Source organism: Oryctolagus cuniculus, chromosome 8 (assembly GCF_051225735.1).
Source record: "Oryctolagus cuniculus isolate XC-2025 breed Fujian yellow rabbit chromosome 8, ASM5122573v1, whole genome shotgun sequence".
In the NCBI taxonomy this organism is placed as follows: Eukaryota; Metazoa; Chordata; class Mammalia; order Lagomorpha; family Leporidae; genus Oryctolagus; species Oryctolagus cuniculus.
The window spans coordinates 141,069,983-141,091,282 of NC_142874.1; the positions used below are offsets into that span (position 1 = coordinate 141,069,983).

Here is a 21,300-nt window from a genome sequence, read left to right on the forward strand (position 1 = left end):
TCCCATTTTGCAGTGAAACTGTGTGACATTGTGAAATACTATCTATATTTGGTTTTCATATCCAGTTTCCTTGGCTTACAGCTCCTAAACTCCTTGGATTCTTTCAAGTGATACCCTTTCACGTGCTAATAGGCTGACTAAAGGCTGCCCATTCCTGGAAGCTTGAGGATGGGCTCTGCTCACTTGAAAGACAAGACAGAAAAAGTAGGACCCTCAGCCCCACCCCCTCAACCACCAGGGAGCCAACAGGGGCTGGAGAGGAATTTGATCACCAGTGGGCAATGATTTAACCCATCATACCTTCGGGAAAATCCCAAAGTGGGAGGGTCACAGTGCCTCTGGACGGCTGAACACTTGCAGGTTCACAGAGCAGGTGTGGCAGTCCTGTGCCCTTACCCAGGGAAAGACTGGTATGGAAGTCCCACTTTCTCCTTCCTGGTTCACTCTGCCTTTATAAAGCCCTTGTGTTCCTGTGTATTATTCTCACTTTCTAAATAAACCTTATCAAACTGTATGTACGTGGTGTTTAAGCCTGTGTTTAGAATTCTTCTCTAAGTAAAAGGCAAGAACCGGAAATAGGAGTTTGAGGCTAACCTAGCCCACAACACTTGGGGGTGGGTGGGTGAGACTCTGCACACCTGGTGTTAGAAGCAGTGAAGTGGGTGAGAGTATACTAGGAGCCCTGAGTTTGAGATTTTTTCTTACATAACCAAAAACTGCTCAAAAAAAAAAAAAAAAAAGAATGAATGAATGAGTGAATGAAGGGGCTGTGAACTAAGGGGAAGCCACCATGGAAAGCAACACTGAAAGGGCACTTTCAGAGCCAGCAGGCCATGCAGGAAGCAGGCTTTCTGCAGCCTCCAGCTCCTGCCCAGGAATGTGAACTTTTGAACTGGGCTGAGACTGCAAAAGCCATAAACATCCTCTAATAAATGTTACAGCTGCACTGGTCACAAGTGAACTTTTCACCTAGAGATAGTGCAGGAATTAATCACGTGTAGCCGAGTATTGTAGAGCCTGGTGTTAGGATACCTTGTCTGCACCAATCACCTTCCTAGGCAAACAACTTGTTAAGCTGTCTGGAATTTCTTTTGTCTTCCATTTCTCCTTGCTTGGAAAACCCTGCAGGAGGGAAGCGTCTTTGGAACACTTTCAGAGCTATCTGAGTCTGTGTCTACAGAATGGCGATTCCAAGACCACAAATGAAGTTCTTTTATATTTTCAGAGCTTGAATAGATAAACAAGGCATAACCCATTTTCCTTAATTGTGCCATGTGGTTTACTTAATTTGTAGGAAAATATTTTGTTAAATGAGGATCTTGATTAGATTTAAATTGACTGCCATCCGAGTAAATCAGGGTGCATCTTCTGAATTGTATGATTAAAGAGGTTATCAATTGCATATAAAGAGAGATATTCACCAAGGCAGCAGTTTTCCCAGCCAGAGAAAGAAGACCTGGACTCCCTTGCGTGGGGACCCCATCTGCAAAAAAGGCTCTGTCGTTGGCTTTCCTACCCACTCAGGCTTTGGTAAGTACTGGAGTTCTTAACAGAGAGGGGCAGATTTTAAATTCTGTGATGGAATTCACAGTTATAAAGTGATTGATAAATCTGACTGCAGGTATTTGGAGACAAGCCATCTGTGACAGGTTAGGCCTTTGGAAGATAGAATTTCTGCGTATTTAGACTTCAGATGTAATGGTCAGAAAGGAGTTTGCCTCTTAGCATTCATTCATAGGCTGAGTTTTTGTTGTTGTCATTTTAATCATTGGGGTCCAGAGAATGAATCAACTGGGAAGAAAGTGCATCTGTATGGTTTATGGTAGAAATGAAGATTGATAATAATGTTCCCTGAGGATATAATAGCAAGGTGCTTGTTGGACGTTCAGTGCAGCTGTCAGCTAAGAATGGAGACTAGAGGAATGGTTTTTATGTTTGGGGGTGAGGGGGCGTAGTGAGATGTATTTCGTTTGATGTGTGTAAGTTTGACAGCAAAGGTGCTCAGAAATGAGATTCAGATGAGAGTCTGGTCACTTTAACTTTAGCGATAGTATAACCTTAACAAAAGCATGTTCCTCTTCCTCCTTTTCACATTTTAACTAGCAAAAGCTGGCTACCAGTCTCCGGACTTAGATGCCTCAGAATTTCAGGACCCATTGTCTTCTATTATTGCTTCTCTCCCAACCCTCCCCGCAATTACCCTTTCTCCTGCTACTTGCAAACTGGGTGAGGGCCACTCTAACAAACACTCTGCCTGCCTGCCCAGCATCAACTCCCCCATCTGGGGTGTTGATGGTCCAGGCCTAATTCTGGCACAATTGAATAAATGTGAGCCAACCAGGTCATTGCAAAAAGAGGAGAACAGGGACTGGTACTGAGAGTTGATGCATTCCAGTAATAGTGAGAAATTCCTTTCAGAGGGCATCTGGACAAGGCCATTGGAGAGGAGACAGGAGACTCACAGATTCCAATGTCAGATAATTAGCTTCCCTGAGGAGATCTTGGCTTAGTTTTTGTTTCCAAGTAAGAATTTATTTACATTTTTTTAATGGAGAGGTAAGTGGAGATGGTAACAATTTATTTATTTAAAAATTAATTTGTTTGCAAGTGAAGATGGAAGAACAAGAACTTGGGAGCAAATACATTTAGAGGAGATTTTGTCTCAAAAGACAATAGGCGTTTAAATGACAAGAAATTTAAATGACAAGGTGACTTTTTTTTGTGGAAGAGATGGAAAGATTTCTCTTAAATGACGTGCATTTTATAAACAGGAATATAGTTCCTGACAAAACAGGCGAAAAAGAGACTCAAAGGCGACAAGGTGGCACCAGGCATAGCATGTCTCCTTCATTTAGTAGGAGAGGAGTAGCCGATGGCTATGAGTGCGTGCATATTTGTTGTGGTGGTGACACAGTAGGGCACTTTGTCACATTATGCAGTTCGTAAGTGTTATGGGCTGAATTGTGTGCCCTCAAAGTTCTTACGGTGAAGTCGTAGCCCCTAGAGCCTCAGTATGCTATTAGAGTATCTTTATTTATTTTCTGTAAAGACTTATTTATTTTACATGAAAGGCAGTTACAGAGATAGACAGAGAAGGGGAGCTAGAGAGAGATTGTCCATCAACTCTTCAAATGGCCACAACAGCCAGAACTGGGTCAGACGGAAGCCAGGAGCCATGAGCTCCATCCGGGTCTCCCACGTGGGTGGCAGGGCCCCAAGCACCTCAGTTCACTCTGTTGCTTTTCCAGGCACATTAGCTGGGTTGGAAGTGGAGTTGGGGGCAGGGTAAGCGAGGGAGAGGAAGTGGGCTGGAACTGGCATCCATATGGGATGGGAGCATCACAGGAGGTTTACCCCACTCTGCCACAATGCTGACCCCAAGAGAGTGTCTTTAAACAGACAGAGACAGCTGGGCGGATCCTAATCCAACATGACTGGGGTCCTTACAAGAACAGGAAATTAGGGCTTGTTGAGAGGGAAGGCTGTGCTGATTCACAGAGACGTCTGCTGTCCACAAGGCAGAGGGAAGAGGCCTCAGAAGAACCAACATGCTTCTCCTTGGTCTCAGAACGGCAACCTCTAGGACCGAGAGAGCCCAGAGAAGGTGTCTTGCTTTTCTTTTCTTTTTTCAAGCCACTCAGTCTATGGCAGAAGTAGCAAACTAATCTGATCTATTTAGTAGGAGGTAATCTCATCTTTTGAAAGTGAGGCTAGAGGTCGGCACTGTGGCTCACTAGGCTAATCCTCTGCCTGTGGCACTGGCACACCGGGTTCTAGTCCTGGTTGGGGTGCAGTGCGCTGGCTGCAGCGGCCACTGGGGAGTGAACCAGTGGAAAAGGAAGACCTTTTGAAATCAGACAAGACCCCCTAAAATCTACACTAAAATGTGGCCCCTTAAAGTTCCATAGAAATGTTATCCGGGGTGCCACATGCGCTACCGGAATTTGGGGTGCCTTACAATTTCACCACGGGCTTATTACTAAATCCCCAATGTTAATAAGCCCGAGAGGGTTCTTGCCTAATATTTAGAGAAGAATTCTAAATACCGGCACAAATAAATGAGGCAGCATGGTACATTTTAAGCTTTTATTTAGTGGGAAAGATGCATAGGAGAGTGAGAGCTTTATTTAGGGGAGAGAGAAGTGAATGGGGGTTCATACCAAGCACCAGGAACCAGCCACATGGAAGAGCATCTCGTCCAGGAAGCCTAGAGCACATGGCCCGAAGGCCATGCGCCCTGGAGGCGTGGGGCTACAGCAAGCCCCTTCCTAGCAAGAGGCCAGGGAAAAGGAGCTGTGGCCTGGCTTTTAACCCACTTCCAAAGGGGAGTGGTTAATTAACCTGATTGGTTGGTGAGCACCCAGGTGTGGCCAGGTAGGGGGATGAGGCCACACAGGGGCGTGGCAAGGGCATCAGGTAGGGGCATGAGGTCACACAGGGGCATGGTCTTCCAGTACACAAATCTGATCAATTTTAACCTGTATGCCTGCCTACTTCACTTTCTCTCTGTCTCTCTCACTGTCCACTCTGCCTGTCAAAAGAAAATAAAAAAGAAAGTGAAGCTAGGGCCATTGCTGTGGCTTAGCAGGTAAAGCTACCCCTGCAGTGCCAGCATCCTTTATGGGCACAGCTTTGAGTCCTGGCTGTTCCAGTTCTGATCCCCTGGGAAAGCAATGGAAGATAGCCCAAGTCCTTGGGCACCTGCACCCACAAAGGAGACCCAGAAGAAACTCCTGGCTCTTGGGTTTGGACCGGCCCAGATCTGACCGTTGCAGCCATTTGGGAAGTGAACCAGCGGATGGACGATCTCTCTGTCCTCTGTCTTTCTGTCTCTCTGTAACTCTAATAATAATAAAAAGTGAGGATAAAGGGGAGGATGTGTAGGAGGAACTGAAGACAGAAGATTTTAAATACGGGTGCTGAGAATGATTGATTTAGGAAAGCATATTTGTAAGTCACAGGAGTGCACTTCTGTATGTAAGATCAATGTCTCAGTCACATGCTGTCAGATACAGTAGCGCAAAGAGGCACTCAAGGATTTATAGTATATGTGCATCTGTACAATATCTACATTTGAAGTGAATGTGGCAAAATGTTAAAAAATGTAAAATAATAAGTAAAATGAAAGGACTTCTGAATAACTACAGCAGGAGTGGTCAGTCTTTTTACTGCCAAGACCATTTGCATATTTATTTACTCATTTTAAATATTTATTTATTTATTTGAAAGGCACAGAGAGAGCACGGGAGCTGAGCTAGCCCCTTCCCCGTTGCCAGGCTTCTAAGGAGCTTAGGAAGGGGAGTGGTTACATGGTACCGCCCCTGGCCCCAGGTAAGGTACATCCTGGGGAAGGGGTCATTTGATTGATAGGTGGATGGATAGGATTACATAGGGTGAGGGAGGTGTGGCTTCCAGTTCATGGCCCTAATCGTGCTCCTTGCCTTTATCCCATATCAGTTTTACTTGCTACACCACATTGCTGGCCCCATTTGGGTACATACAACATCATTTGTGGGCCTTACAAAATTATCAACTTAAAATTAACCTACCATAGATTTAGTGAATTTTGAGTCACTCCTGCAGTTGCCTTGACAGGGCTGGGCCAAACAATCTGTGAGTCTCCCAGGGTCAGATGTTCCCCACCCCTGGAATAAAAGAATTAACCGATCTCCCTTATTTCCCCTCAAAAAGGCCTTTACTCTTTTCTCTCCAGGTGTGTGGGGGTGGGGGTGTGGAGTTTTATACAGTGGTTTTGTGGTTATCCGAAAAATCCAATCAAATTGAACGAGTTGTGTCCCAGAGAAAGAAACCCAGATCAGGTTTAGTATCTGGGCAATCAGGGTGTGTCCCCTGGAATGTGGCTGTGGTTGGGTCTCCCTGCTGCCCTTTCCCTACTTAAAGAGAAACAGAATATGCATTTGCCCTGAGGAGGGGAAAGTGGACTTAGGCCGAAGAGCTGCCTCACAGCCGGCTGGGGAAACCGTGGCAGAGTCTAGCTGGCATCACCTTCTCCTCTGCCTTTCGTTTTTTTGGTGAGTTCTCCAAATAAGAAGATGTGAGCCTTGTTCCCTTACAGTAAGTCTGGTTTATTGTAAGACATTTGTCAGTAAAGCAGCATTGGATGATCTTTAAATTTTGTTGTGTCAACATCGACTTTGCCATTCTCATGTCCCATTTTGCTGCATTTGTATAACCTGTCCTTTTGTTTTAATATATCTCATTATTTTAACTATCTCTTCTAAGACGCTAAACTTATTCTGACCCAAACAGTAACTCCTAGTTATGTGGGGCTATTAAGTTCATACTAATTTAACTAGTGTGGTGTTAGCTAGATTTCACGTGTCTGCTTGCTGCTGTATTGTGCAATGTAGGTATACAGCATCTCTTTCAGCATAGAACATTCTCTCGGGCATGTGAATCCACATCTTACATTTTCATTCTACTTTTTGGCATGCAAATAATTTATTTTCTGCTTTCCTATATTTCCTTTTATGAAATTTAAAATTTTTTATCAAGCTTGTTTTCTATTTTTTAAATATTTAATTTATTTATTTGAAAGGCAGAGTTACAGAGAAAGAGAAGGAAAAGAGAGAGAGAGCTATAGTCCATCTGGTGGTTCACTCCCCAGATGGCTGCAACAGCTGGGGTTGGGCCAGGCTAAACCCAGGAGCCAGGAGCTTCTTGTGGGTCTCCCACGTGGGTGCAGGGGCCCAAGGACTTGGGCCATCCTTTGGCTGCTTTCCCAGGTGCATTAGCAGGGAGCTGGATTGGAAGTGGAGCAGCCGAGACTTAACCTATGCCCATATAGGATGTTGGCTTTACTCTGCGCCACAGCGCTGACCCTTATCAAATTTTTTTTTATTGCTTTGGCTTCTCTAGATGAATGTTTACATAATTATTTTAATCATTTTTAAAAATTAATATGAGCCAATAATTTTCCTGTGAGTATTGTAAAAATAATTCTTTTGTTACATTTACCAATAACATTTTTGCTATGGTTTTGAGGCTTATAGTATATGGTGTTCAAGCTCTCTCTGGTCAAGTTTTTACGTAATCCCTCCCTCCCTCATTTTTTTTAAAGATTTTATTTATTTATTTGAGAGGGAGAAAGGTGTTCTGTTTGTTTGGTTCACTCTCCAAATGGCCACAATGGCTGGAGCTGCACTGATCTGAAGCCAGGTGCCACTTCCTGGTCTCCCACATGCGTGCAGGGGCCCAAGGACTTGGGCCATCTTTCTACTGCTATTCCAGGCCATAACAGAGAGCTGGATCAGAAGTGGAGCAGCCGGGACCAGAACTGGTGTCCAGATGGGATGGCAGTGCCACTGCGCCATGGTGCCTGCACCTCCTATCTCATTTAAAAGTCTGTCTCTGCAGAGATAAGAGGCATTCAATAAGGTCAGGGAAGTGCCTTTTTTGTTTTTAAAGATTTATTTATTTATTTGAAAGTCAGAGTTACACAGAGAGAGGGGAGGCAGAGAGAGAGAGAGAGAGAGATCTTCTACCTGCTAGTTCACTCCCCAGTTGTCTGCAACAGCCAGAGCTGAGCCAGTCTGAAGCCAGGAGCCTCTTCCCGGTCTCCCACATGGCTGCAGGGGCCCAAGGACTTGGACCATCTTCAACTGCTTTCCTAGGCCACAGCAGAGAGCTGGATCAGAACTGGAGCAGCAGGACTCTAATTGGATGCCTAGTATTATATCCCACTCTTGAACTTTTTGAAGCTTCCTGTGTGAGTGACTTTTCCACAGTATGTTGCACTTTCTTTCATTTTCCAATCTGATCTCTCTTCTTACATGGCTTTATTTCACTTTTGGACATTTTAGAACTCTGGGAAGTCATTTCTCCTTCTCTGTGTTAAAATCGTCTACTCCTGTAGTTTTGCTCTTGAGTTCTATTTCATTGAGATTTTTATGATTTGTAGTTCAATCCTACCTGACTGGATAATTTTATGTCATGTTCTGTATTCCATGGGAAAGGATTTCTTGAATATTCATGCTAGATTCACTTTTTGTTCCCACTTCTTAAGCACTTGAGCCTTTTTAGTCATTTTCATTCAGTTGAGTTCTCTCTACACCATGTAAACCTAAGGCAACAGTTTGGAGAAAAATTCCAACAGTGTTGTACAATGAGACATTTGCCTAGTTCAGCATTGCGTCTATTAAATGTCTTATCTAATGAGATTTCATGATGGGGGGCTGGAAGGGGCTGGTTCTCCTCCACTTAGTACTTTCTTTGATCCCCCACTTGGAAGCAGGGACATAGTGTATTTCCTCTGAGCATACCTAAAAGGGTTATCTCTATCTGTCCTTAAAAGAAAAATTTCGGGGTCAGCGTTGTGGCATAGTGAGTAAAGCCTCCGCCTTTGATGCTGGCATCCCATATGGGCGCTGGTTCATGTCTGAACTGATCCACTTCTGATCCAGCTCCCAGCTAATGGCCTGGGAAAGCAATGTGGGATGGTCCAAGTGCTTGAGCCCCTGTTTCCTACATGGGAGACCTGGATGAAGCTCCTGGCCCCTGGGTTCGGCCTGGCCTAGACCAGCCTGCTGCAGTCATCTGGGGAGTAAAACTGTGGATGGAAGACCTCTCTCTCTTTGTCTCTCCCTTTCTCTCTGTAACTCTGACATTCAAATAAATAAATAAATCTTAAAAAAAAAGAAAAGAAAAATTTTAAGAGTGTCAGAAAAAGAGAGAAATTTTCTATTTCTCTGTTTTGCTCTGAATTTGGTCAGAAGCTACAACCAAGCATAACATCAGGCCAAAGCCTGTGGAGTTTTCCTACGTCTTCCCTGTTCATCCTCAGAGGCTCCTGGATTGTCTGGATAGTTCAATCAGCAGTATTCATGGAGAATTCCTTTTTATTCCTTTGGAATGGTGGACTGGCCTGGACCCTGGTTAGCCATCCCCAGCATTAATCTGGGGCTTCCTTTCAACATCTGACTGAGAGATAGAACTGCACTTAGCACTTGATTGTGAAAGGAGAGGAGAGAAAGGACTTAAAACGATTCAGAAATGATTTTTGTTTCAAGATAAAAGAGACCCAGTGAGCTTAAACAATGAGGGGCTTGACTGCGGTAAGGAGACAGGATCTAACAGGAGAAGAGAGTGACCAGGGACAGCATGGATACTGATTTGAACAGGAGAGAAGAAGCGACCAAGGGGCATGAACAAAGGAATAATTGTAGCTATTGCCCTGATAAACTAAGTTACTACCACATAGTGGGGTTCATACATGTTATACACTGATTTATATCCATTAACATAAATTACTCAAAATTCTTTTTTTTTAAAGATTTATTTATTTATTTGAAAGTCAGAGTTACACAGAGAGAGGAGAGGGAGAGAGAGAGAGAGAAAGAGAGAGAGGTCTTCCGTCTGATGGGTCACTCCCCAGATGGCTGCAACGGCTGGAGCTGTGCCCATCTGAAGCCAGGAGCCTCTTCTGGGTCTCCCTCGTGGGTGCAGGGGCCCAAGGACTTGGGTCATCTTCTACTGCTTTCCCAGGCCATAGCAGAGAGCTGGATCAGAAGTGGAGCAGCTGGGACTCGAACCAGCGCCCATATGGGATGCTGGCTCTTGAGGCCAGGGCGTTAACCTACTGTGCCATAGCACTAGCCCCTCAAAATTCTTAGGTTGAAGTCCTAACCCCCAGGGCATGCTACCAAATTTACATAAAGGGTCTTCAACTAGGTAATGAATATACAATGAGGTGCTTAGACTGGGCTATATTCCAATGTGGTTGATATCTTTATAAGAAAAGGAAATGGGTGGGTGGGTCGGGGAGTCCCAAATGTTGCTGCCTGTGATGCCAGCATCCCAAGCATCCCAGCCATCTGAGTCCTGGCTGCTCCCTGCTCATGCTACTGAGACTGAGAAAGCAGCAGAAGATGATCCAAGTACTTGGATTCTTGTTAGTAAATGTCAGAGGTGCTGTTCAAAGATGGAGGTGTGGGACACAGCACTCAAGGACTTGAGCACAGGAGGTGGGCGGAGGTAGCATGAGTAAAATTACTATGGTGACATTTTCTAGTGTGTACTTTGTTAAATTACTCATGTTTTCTCAAACTCTGTGTATGTCAATTATTAAATTGGTAGGTAAACTATAATCTGCAGGGTTATTGTGAGGACTAAATAAGTGAATATATGTAAATATATAACACATTTAATACAAATTTACCTTTTTTCTTTCGGAGTTCGGTACAGATGGGTGAAATAATTGTACTTCTGTTTATGACTCAATCATCATTTTTCCATGAAATAATTTATTGACAGTTTGGGGAGTAACAATTTATAATAGATTTCTCGCACACATACATACATGCATACATATATATGCACACATGTGTATGTGTGTGAGTATAATAAAAACATGGTTGTTTCAGCTAATGCAAATACGAGTTTTCAAGGATTTCAGCTACCACTGTAATAAAATGTTAGACAAAGCAGCTTCATTTCCTCCCAACACCCAGTCATCCCATGGTTTCAGAGCGGCCTTAACCTAGAGGATCGTGACAGTCTCTCATGGAGACCCTGGCAATCCTCTGCTTTCCACAGGGCACAGTGAGGGCTAGGTATGAGGATGTGTGGCATTGATTCTCTGCAAATGGAGCAAGGCCTTGAGTTGATGAACTCCTTCATCAATCAATTCTCCGTTGATTTAAAACCAATGCACTGGTGACAGATGTAAAAGATAGGTTCCAGACGGCAGTGGGGTTCCAGAGGGCTGTGACGGCTGTTGGAGAACCATTGCTAGTCACAAAGCAAGTGAAGTCAGATCAATTGCACAGTGCTCACCTGTGGGTGGAAGGCATAATCCTCATGTTGCATGAGTCAGGGATCTCCGGGTTCTGGAACTAGGGAGAGGGTTAAATAACCTGGACTTCATGAGATAATTCACACATAAAACAATGATTTTCATCTTCTTATCCATAAGGTATCTGCATTTATGTCTTACTTATTAGCAGCTATAGCCATAGCCTTCTTACTGCGCCCTCGGATAGGAGAATTGTGTGCCAGCCTGTGTTTTTCTGTTGTTCAGGTGATGTCACACCCTGGTGAAGAGCTGGTGTTTTGTGACAGGTGGGTCTGGACACTATGCACAAGGCTGGGGTCTCATGGTTTCTTTCTCTGCCCTCAGCTTTGCAAGCTCAGCTAAGCTTGGACTGCATGACACCCAGAGGAAGATCACAGGAAAGCGAGTTACTGCCAATGCACCCACTGGTAAGCACGGAATGCCTTTTTCCATTGATGGAGTAAGAACAGCTCCTTTCTGCAAAGATGTAAGGACAAACAGGGGGGTGTTTGGGGATATGAGCTCCAGCAAAGTGTTCCCAGGACTCTGGGCTGGTTCTCCTGCTCAGGAACGCATCAGTGAAGAATAGCCTTCTTAATATCACACTGGTTTATTCCAGCCCCAGAAAGGTTGTGAATTACAGAAGAGATGCAGGATTTTCTCTTTCTCATCTGGATTATAATTCACCCACTAACTATGGTTCTGGCTGTAATGGGCTTAACCTCGTGGTGAATGTGGGTGATAGAGATGAGCGAGGACTAGACCCTGACAATCCAGCATGGGTCAGATGTTCTCGCAGGTGAGTTCACCCAATCCAGTGGGGCTGCACACTCAGGAGGAGGAATGCGGCAGGCAGAGTAGAATTTAAGGCTCCGAGAAAGTGTCTAATGAGCTGGGTGCACAAAGACCGATAAAGAAGCTTCTTCCTTCCCTTGAGCCAAGCGATTAGATCGCGATACGAGGGGAGATGGTGGTTCCCAGAGCAAACTGAGACTGGGAGGCCTCCTGTCCCCGGAATGACCACTGTAGGACTGCCCCTCAGCAAGCGGGCTCCCAGGTCTCTGGCTTGTGTTGCTGACCTCTCTGCATTTTAGCCTCACCACAAACACCTGAGTCATGTCACGCTGAGAGACGGCGTGTAGTGAACCGGGGTTTCCATGAAGCTCATTTGGGTCTGAAGAATGCTACAGATTACCTCAAAATTTGCTGCCTGTTAAAAAAGAACAATAGATTAATGGCAGGTATTTAGCACATATTTGTTAGGAAGCATTTCATTATATTATTTCAGCGGATCCTTCAACACTTATAATGGTTCATTGTTTTCTTTTTAGTATTTCTTTTATTTATTTGAAAGGCCGAGTTACAGAGAGAGGGGGAGAGATAGAAAGAGAAGTTTTCCATCCACTGGTTCACTCCCCAAATGGCCTCAATAGCCAGGGCTGGTGCCAGCCTCCTCCGGGTGCCAGGTGCCAAGAGCCTCCTCCGGGTCTCCCATGTGAGTGGCAGGGGCCCAAGCATCTAGGCCATCCTCTGCTGCCTTCCTAGGCATATTAGCAGGAAGCTGGATTGGAAATGGAACAGCCAAGACTCAAACTAGCATCACTATGGGATACTGGTGCTACAGGCAGTGGCTTATTCCACTATACCACAGTGCCAGCCCTTGCAACAGTTCATAAGCCAGCTTATAGATGAGGCATGTAGTACTTGTCTAAGAGAATATTTGAATTATAGTCACAGTTTAAAAGCGGTAAATCATGCTAATAGTAAGTCTTATGATGTGTCTGTACTTCAGTTACATGAAATATTGTGGAAGAGAATTCTTGTTATGAATTTTCACATGAAAATTTTATAATTACCTGGGAGGACAAAACTATGAGGTTGCAAAAAAGTTTCCAGGTAGTACACTTCATCTGGTATTGCTTTATAATAGTTATGTGGATTCAGTGTATGTATGTCTATGGGAAACGGATACCAAGTCAACCCAGAGTGGCCTGGCTGGAGGTCAAGCACAGTCTCATCTTTCTGTACATCCAGTTCCCTCCCCTGCCTGTGTCATCTCAGCCTTCCTTCCTGCACATGAACAAGGGCTTCTCTGTCTAAACTGGGATGTCCATGATACTGTTTTATTTTTCCCCCAAAGAAACCTTTTATGTAATGGGTACAAATTTCCCAAGTACAACTTTAGGAATATAGTGATTCTTCCCACCATACCAGCCCTCCCACCCTCAATGCCACCCCTTCTCCTCCTCCTCCTTTCTCTCCCATTCCCAGTCCTATTCTCCATTAAGATTCATTTTCAATTAACTTTATACACAGAAGACCAATTCTATACTGGGTAAAGATTTCAACAATTTGCACACACTAACTGTTTGAGAACAAGTTTTACAGTTGATTCTCATAATACAACTCAGTGAGGACAGAGGTTCCTGCATGGGAAGTAAGTGTACAGTGACTCCTGTTGTTAATTTAACAATTAGCACTCTCATGTATGCCAGTACATACTAGTCTAAGAATTTTCTCTGGTGATGGATGGTGTTTTAGGAATCAGTGACCTTTGAAGATATAGTTATAGACTTCACAAAGGAAGAGTGGGCCCTGCTGGATACATCCCAAAGAAAACTGTACAGAGATGTGACACTGGAAAATATCAGTCATCTGGTCTCCCTGGGTGAGTCTATCTGTATTTATCTGTTATGTATGTATTCATTCATTCACTCAGTATCTACAGCAGCCTCTCTATACCCGACTGCAGTCTCTGTGCTCTCATTTCCATAACTCTTATAAATCTTGAAAAGGTTCCTTTCACATTTACTCACGTCTAGTTTATCATTTTCCTAGAATGTAGCATTGACACAATTTCATGTCATTCTTCCTAATCAGTCTCCAGCGCTGAGTAGATTTGGGAGATCCGTTAATATTTTTGAACACATGAATAAATTGATTAAGTATTTTATAAATATTCTTCCCTAGTAACTCTCTGAGAGTTGAGACTAAAACAGTGAAAATGCTGGGACTTCTTTAATTCTTTTTGTGTGTGTGATTTCAAAGATCTTAAAAGGACATACAAGAGTTCTGCATATTTGTGGGTTATAGAGTGATAATTAGATGGGTACACAATGTGCCATGATCAAATCAGAGTAATTAACGTTCCCATCTCCTTAATCATTTATGATTTGTGTTGGGAAACTTTACACTCCTCTCTCCTAGTTCTTTGTAATAAACATGTTGTAAACGATAGACACATGCTGTTCTGTAGACCAGACCTTACGCCTCCTGTCTAGCTGTTATTTGGTACTTGTTACACAGCTGTCCCCTACTGTTCCTCTCCTCTACCATTCGTAGCCTCTAGAGACCACTATTTTACTCCCCACGTCTCTGAAGCAAATTTCGTAGCTTCTACATGAGTTAGAACTACATGGTGGCCATCTTTCAGTGCCAGGTTATTTAACTTCACATAATATCCTCCAATTCGTCCATACTTCATCCAATGACAGCATCTCACCCTGTCTTACAAGGCTGACTGATACTCTCTCATGTATTTATATATACCACATATATATTTATATATATACCACATCCTCTTTATCCATTTTTTTTATTTGACAGGTAGCGTTATAGACAGTGAGAGAGAGAGAGCGAGAGCGAGAGCGAGAGCAAGAGAGAGAGAGAGAGAGAAAGGTCTTCCTTCCATTGGTTCACTCCCCAAATGGCCACTACGGCTGGTGCTGCGGCGATCCAAAGCCAGGAGCCAGGTGCTTCCTCCTGGTCTCGCATGTGGGTGCAGGGACCCAAGGACTTGGGCCATCCTCCACTGCCCTCCTGGGCCACTGTAGAGAGCTGGACCAGAAGAGGAGCAACCGGGACTAGAACCCGGCACCCATATGGGATGCTGGTGCCGCAGGCGGAGGATTAACCAAGTGAGCCATCCCATATCCATTCTTTTTTTGATGAACACGTCAGCTGAGTCTATGGCTTGGCTATTGTGAACAGTGATTCAAGAAACATGTGAATGCAGGTATCTTTTTGATATAATCCAGACATGGGATAGCTGGATCATACAGTAGTTCCACCTTTAGTTTTTGAGGCACACGCGTACCATTTTCCATGTGGCTATACTAACTTACATTCCCACCAACAGTGTATTAGGACTCTTTTCTTGTCCTTGGCAGTATTTTTTTTTTCTCTTTGATATTCTCATTAGAGTGAGATGATATCTCACTGTGGTTTTGATTTCCATTTCCCTGATGATTAATGATTAATGATGTCATTTTCTCATATACTTATTGGTTATTTGTGTATCTTTTTTAGGGAGGAAATGTCTTCTTAGATCATTTATCCATGTTTTAATTGAATTATTTGTTTTTTACTTTCTGCTGCTGAGTTTTTAGTGTTCTTTATAAATTCTGGATATTAATCATTTTTCAGATGATCAATTTGCAAATAATTCTCTCATCCCTCAGTTTATCTCTTTGTTCTTTTGATTATTTCCTTTGTTGTCCAGAAAGCTCTTAGTTTGATTTAATGGCTATTTTTGCTTTTGTTGCCTGTGCTTTTGAGGTCTTGAATTGTTTCCTCTAGGCTTTCTTCTAGTAGTTTCACAGTTTCAAGTATTACGTTTAGGACTTTGATCCATTTTGAGTTAATTTTTTTAAAGATTTATTTATTTATTTGAAAGGCAGAGTAACAGAGAGGCAGAGGCAGAGAGAGAAAGAGATCTCCCATCTGCTGGTTCACTCTCCAGATGGCCACAATGGCTGGAGCTATGCTGATCTGAAGCCAGGAGCCAAGAGCTTCTTCTAGGTCTTTCATGCAGGTGCAGAGACCCAAGCACTTGGGTCATTTTCTGCCACTTTCCCAGGCCATAGCAGAGAGCTGGATTGGAAGAGGAGCAGCCGGGACTAGAACCAGCAGCCATATGGGATGCCCGCCCTAGGCGGTGACTTTACCCACTATGCCACAGTGCCGGGCCCTTGAGTTAATTTTGTATCTAATGAGATTTAAGGGTCAAGATTCATGCTTCTCTGAACAGATATCCAATTTCCCAGCACCACTTATTGAGGAGACTGTGTTTTCTCTAATGTATTTGGTGACTTTTTGAAGATCAGTGGCTATTGATACATACTCTGTTACTTAGTTCTCTGTGTTTGTGGTCCATGTACTGACTTTTTATCAGTTCTGTGCTGCTTCAGTTACTATAGCTTTGTAGTCTGTTTTGAGGTCAGGTGTTGTGATGCCTTGAGCTATGTTCTTTTTGCTCCAGATTGCTTTGGCTATTCAGTGTCCTTTGTGACTTAACATCAATTTTAGCACTTGTTTTTCCTATTTCTGCGAAGAATTCCAACACTGAATCTATAAATTCTTTGAGTAGTATGGACATTTTAACAATATTAATTCTTCTAATCAATGAACATGGGATAGCCTTGTATTTTTTGTGTGCCCCTTTGAATACATTTCATTAATGCTTATAATTTTTGTTATAGAAATCTTTACTTCCTTGGTTAAATTTATTCCATGGTATCATTTTGGTGGCCATTATGAAAGTGATCGCTTTCTTGATTTCTTTTTCAGGAATTTAATTATTGGTGTGTAAAATTGGTACTGATTTTTTCATGTTGATTTTGTATCCTGTAATTCTTATTTGTTCTAAAAGTTTTTGGGTGCATTGTTTAGTTTTTTTTTTTTAACATATAAAATCATGTCATCTACCAACAAGGGTAATTTGACTTTGACTTTCTCTTTTCCTATATGGGTATCCTTTACTTCTTTCTCTTGCCTAGTTGCTTTTGCTAAGACTTTCAGCACTATGTTGAATAAGAGTGATGAAAGTGGGCACTCTTTTCTTGTTCCAAATTTTGGAGAATGGGCTTTTGTCCATGCAGAATGTTGCTGGCTGTGGTTTTGTCCTGTGTAGCCTTTATAAAACCGAGATGCATTCCTTCTATACCTAATGTGTTGAGAGTTTTTTTTTTTTAACTATGAAAAGATGTTGAATTTTATCAAATGCCTTCCTGCATCTGTTGAGATGATTATATGGTCTAAGCCCTGCATTCTTTTGAGGTGATGTTTATGTTTCTTGTTTGCATATGTTGACATATCACTGTCCTTGCATCCTTGGGATAAATTGCACTTGATCATGGTATATGATCTTGCCGTGAAGCTGATTCAGTTTGCTAATATTTCGTTGAGGATTTTTGCCTATGTTCATCAGGGATATTGGTTTGTGGTTTTGTTGTTGTCGCTGTGTCCTTGTTTGGTTTTGGCATTAGGATACTTCTGGCCACACAGAAAGAGTTTCATAGAGTTTCTTCTCTTTCAACTCTTTGAAATGCTTTGAGAATAACTGGTGTTAGTTCTTCCTTAAGAGTTTGATAACATTCAGCAGTGAAGCCATCCAAATCTGGACTTTTCTTTGTTGGTAGACTTTTTATTACTGATTGCTTCTTGTTATTTATCATTGGTCTGTGCAGGTTTTCTCTGTTTTCATGGTACAATATTAGAGGTAATATGTGTTCAGAAATGTATTTTTCTTCTAGTATTTCCACTTTGTTGTCTTGTAGTTCATAATATTCTCTAGAGATCCTTTGTACTTCTGAGGTATTCATTCTTTTTAATTATAAAAGTTTTTTGTTGTTTGCTATTTGAAAGGCAGAGTGTCGAGAGAGAAAAAGAGAGAGAGAGAGAGACAGAGAGAGGGAGAGAGAAACTAGAGAGACAGGGCCAGGCTGAATTCAGGAGCCAGATGTCAGGAACATCAGTCTGGTCTCCTACATGGGTGGCAGGGGGCAAATGCACTGCTGTAACAGGAAGCTGGATTGGAAGCAGAGCAGCTGGGACTTGAGTGGCACTCTGATATGGGATGCCAGCGTTGTATGCGGTGCTGAATTCACTGCGCCACAATGCTGGTCTCCAGAGATGAACCCAACGTCTCATTTATCATCTCTGATTTTATTTGCTTGTATCTTCTCTTTCTTAGAAATTCTAGCCAAAATATGTCAATATTATATTTTCAATAAACTAATTTTTTGTTTTGTTGATGCTTTAAACTTGTTTTTAAGTCTTCATTTCATTTATTTCTGCCTTGATCTTTGTTTATTTTTTTTTAATTTGGGATTTATTGGTTCTCATTCTAGTTCTTTGAGATACAATAATAGAATGTTTGAGATCTTTTTCTTTTGTGAAGTATGTGTTGATTGCTATAAGATTTCCACCCAGTGTTGCTTTTGCTATATCTCATAGGTTTTGGTATGTTGTATTTTCATTTGCTTCGAGAAAAAATTTTAGTTCCTTTTAAGTTTTTTAATTGACCCATTAATCATTCAGGAACATGTGTTGCCTGGGCCGACCTTAGTGTTCTTACTTTTCCTAACTAGTGATTATTTAGCATAAAACTGAAACTCTGCATACATTTTCCTCCATGAATAGGGTATCAGATCTACAAATTAGATGTGATTTCCTACCTGGAGCAAGAAGAAGACCTGTGGAGTCAAGGCAGAAGAGTTTTCCAAGACCAGAGTTCAGGTAAACAGAAGGGATTTGTGGTGCCTGGTCAGCAAGCGACTATGTTCATGGAAATATCAACTGAACAATTTGCTTACTGAATGATATTTTCTAAAACACAACAGAAGGGTGTAGACATTTGGCACTACAGTTAAGCTGTCACTCAGGATGACTGCATTCTATATGGGAGTGCTTGGGTTTAAGTCCCAGCTCCACTCTGCCATTCTAACTTTCTGCTAACGTGCACCTAGTGGGGAAGCAGATGACAACTGAAGTACTTGGGTCTATGGTCTTTGCCACCCACGTCAGAGATTCCAATTGAATTCTTGGCTCCTGGATTCAACCTGGCCCTGCCCTGGCTATTGTGAGCATTGGGAGAGTGAATCAGAGGATGAGCTCGCTCTCTCTCTCTCTCTCTGCATTCAAAGTACATAAAACAAAATGAAATATAACAGAGGACGTCGGGACAAATTCCCTCAGCTGTTGTCATTATTTCTTCTATATGTAACAATTCCCATGTTCTGACAGTCTCTTTGGCTTTAGGGAAAAATGGGTATTAGTCTGTTTATTGGAGTTATACGTTCACATAGGACTCTCATCTGGATCTTCCCCCTTGAACGTTTCCTCTCTTTACCTATCCACATCTCATCTCCATTATACTTTATTCAGATTTCAAACCTGAAATGTTTTCCTTATTGTCAATGCCCTAAGGTGTGTTTCTAGTACCTGCTGCCTGCCTTCATTAAACACACTTGCTCCATCCAAGTGCCAGTTTTTGAAACATACACATCAGCTTTGATTTTTTTTAACATTTTCATTCCCCTAATGTTTTTCTAACAATTTATTTTCTTCAATTATTTTAGGCAGTGCCCTTAACAAACAAGAAATTATACACATGCAAAGAGACACATCCACAACGATGCCAATGGTAAGTTTCATGGGTATGAATCCAAATCAAAAGTTTGGCAGTGAGATGAGTTACTAATTGAGTAAAATTGTCTGACTGTATGTAAATTGAGATTAAGCAGTTTCTGGGTCAAAATATTTGTAGAGTTTGATTTTTTTTTTGACAGGCAGAGTGGACAGTGAGAGAGAGAGACAGAGAGAAAGGTCTTCCTTTGCCGTTGGTTCACCCTCCAATGGCCGCGCCATTGAGTGAGCCAGCGCGCTGCGGACAGCTCACCGTGCCTATCCAAAGGCAGGAGCCAGGTGCTTCTCCTGGTCTCCTATGGGGTGCAGGGCACAAGTACTTGGGCCATCCTCCACTGCACTCCCGGGCCATAGCAGAGAGCTGGCCTGGAAGGGGGGCAACCGGGACAGAATCCGGCACCCCGACCGGGACTAGAACCCAGTGTGCTGGCACTGCAAGGTGGAGGATTAGCCTATTGAGCCACGGCGCCGGCCAGATTTTGAATTTAGTGAGGAATGAAAATGAGTTAAAAGCTGCAACCTGAGCTCTTCATATTGTACTACTGCATAAATATTGTTCACATTTCTAGTCTTTGAAACATATTGGAGCCTTCAATGTTAATCTGATAGCTCTGTAATTGGGGTGCCACAAAGGAGAAAATATTCAAGCTTTCAAAAGAGTAATATACACTCTGTAAGCATATAACATTAGAGAGATTTTGACTGCAGACTACACTGAATGATTGATTGGTCTAGGATTCATGTGTATGGAAATCAGTGAAGGGATGAAGGTGTGCACACCACTAACAGCCTGTTTCTTCTTTCCCAAAGGTGAAGGCTCACATTCAAGAGGATCCCTTTGAAAGAAACGGTTTGGGAGAAGATTTCACATGCAGCTCTATGTTTACTCAACATTTATCTTACACAGGAAACAAACCCCTTGTGAGCAAACAGTGTGGAAAATCAACCAGCAGCCGCTCACACTTTAAACAACATAAGAAAATTCTGAGCAGAGGTCAGTCCTATGAATGCCAGCTGTGTGGGAAATCCCTTAGCAGCTGCTTTAGCCTTCGACGGCACGAGATGGCACACACTGGGCTGAAACCGTACACGTGCCACCTGTGTGGCTCGGCCTTCATCCAAAGCTCTGACCTCAACAAGCACAATCTAACTCACACCGGAGACAAGCCCTATGAATGTCATGTATGTGGCAAGGCCTTCAGTCAGTCTTCTAACCTTAGACAGCATGAGAGAATTCACACTGGCGAGAGACCGTACGAATGCCATGTGTGTGGGATGGCTTTCGTCCAAACTTCTGACCTCAGGAAACACCACCTAAGTCACACTGGAGAGAAGCTGTACGGATGTCATGTGTGTGGGAAGGCCTTCAGCCAGTCTTCTTCCCTTAGACAGCACGAGAGGATACACACTGGCGAGCGACCCTATGAATGCCACGTGTGTGGGAAAGCTTTCAGCAAAGCCTTTTCTCTTAGAAGACACGCGCGAACTCACTGGGGAGAAACCACGGGAGAGTCACCTGTGCGGGGAATCCCACAGCATCCTACCCTTAGGAGACATAGGAGAAGCCACCCTGGAGAGAAAATCGGGCATGCCTTCAGGAATACGATCCATCTCACCTGAGTGACATGTACTGCAAATGTGATTTTTTCTTTTGTTTATTTCAAATTTGGAAGATACGTGTCTGTGTCTTGTTAAAGTTTTATATTTACCAACACTCTTTCAATGCCTCTTGCTCTTATTTACTGTATGCAGAGGGACAGATCTAATAAATATGCAGGTTCATGCAAAATTATGTTGTGTTATTGGAGACATGTTCTACAATTTCAAAATGCCACACCACAGTGGGTTGTGGCTTACCATTTAGCATCTCTGTGCATGGATATACTTTTATTTTCAGATTAGCTGTGAAGGCTACAGTGGCATTCAGAATGGAGGAGTTTGCCCTCACACAGGAGTGGCGACAGAAGTTGAGGCAGAAAGAGAAATCTTATGAATGGGGCGAAGCCCTCTTTCAACAATATTAACTACAGAACAGAAGGAAACTTGGAAATACTGTGATCTTAAAACAAAAAATGCGGAAT

The 21,300-nt window shown here is 42.8% G+C and overlaps 1 protein-coding gene across 3 annotated transcripts; it reads left to right on the forward strand.

The window, feature by feature from the left end:
- Positions 1–1,079: 1,079 nt before the first annotated feature.
- On the forward strand, positions 1,080–21,008 carry LOC100343762 (uncharacterized). Of its 3 annotated transcripts, none has more exons than XM_008248805.5 (6): positions 1,080–1,530; positions 11,138–11,220; positions 13,334–13,460; positions 18,215–18,310; positions 19,153–19,217; positions 20,030–21,008. In XM_008248805.5, exons 2-6 carry the CDS (start codon positions 11,167–11,169, stop codon positions 20,837–20,839), a joined length of 1,152 nt encoding a protein of 383 aa, XP_008247027.1. In that variant the 5' UTR covers positions 1,080–1,530; positions 11,138–11,166; the 3' UTR covers positions 20,840–21,008. The 3 variants fall into 3 exon arrangements, with proteins under 3 accessions (XP_008247027.1, XP_089158944.1, XP_089158945.1); XM_089302818.1 differs by lacking the exon at positions 1,080–1,530 and adding an exon at positions 5,921–6,075; XM_089302819.1 differs by lacking the exon at positions 1,080–1,530 and adding an exon at positions 5,921–6,032.
- Positions 21,009–21,300: the final 292 nt, after the last annotated feature.

What these genes read in the sequence shown, in the direction of transcription:
- LOC100343762 (XM_008248805.5), top strand. Translation starts at nt 11,167, where the DNA reads ATGACACCCAGAGGAAGATCACAGGAAAGCGAGTTACTGCCAATGCAC. An exon ending in CAGTCATCTGGTCTCCCTGG is followed by an intron (nt 13,461 to 18,214) that starts GTGAGTCTATCT and finishes CTCCATGAATAG; the next exon opens with GGTATCAGATCTACAAATTA. An exon ending in CATCCACAACGATGCCAATG is followed by an intron (nt 19,218 to 20,029) that starts GTAAGTTTCATG and finishes TCTTTCCCAAAG; the next exon opens with GTGAAGGCTCACATTCAAGA.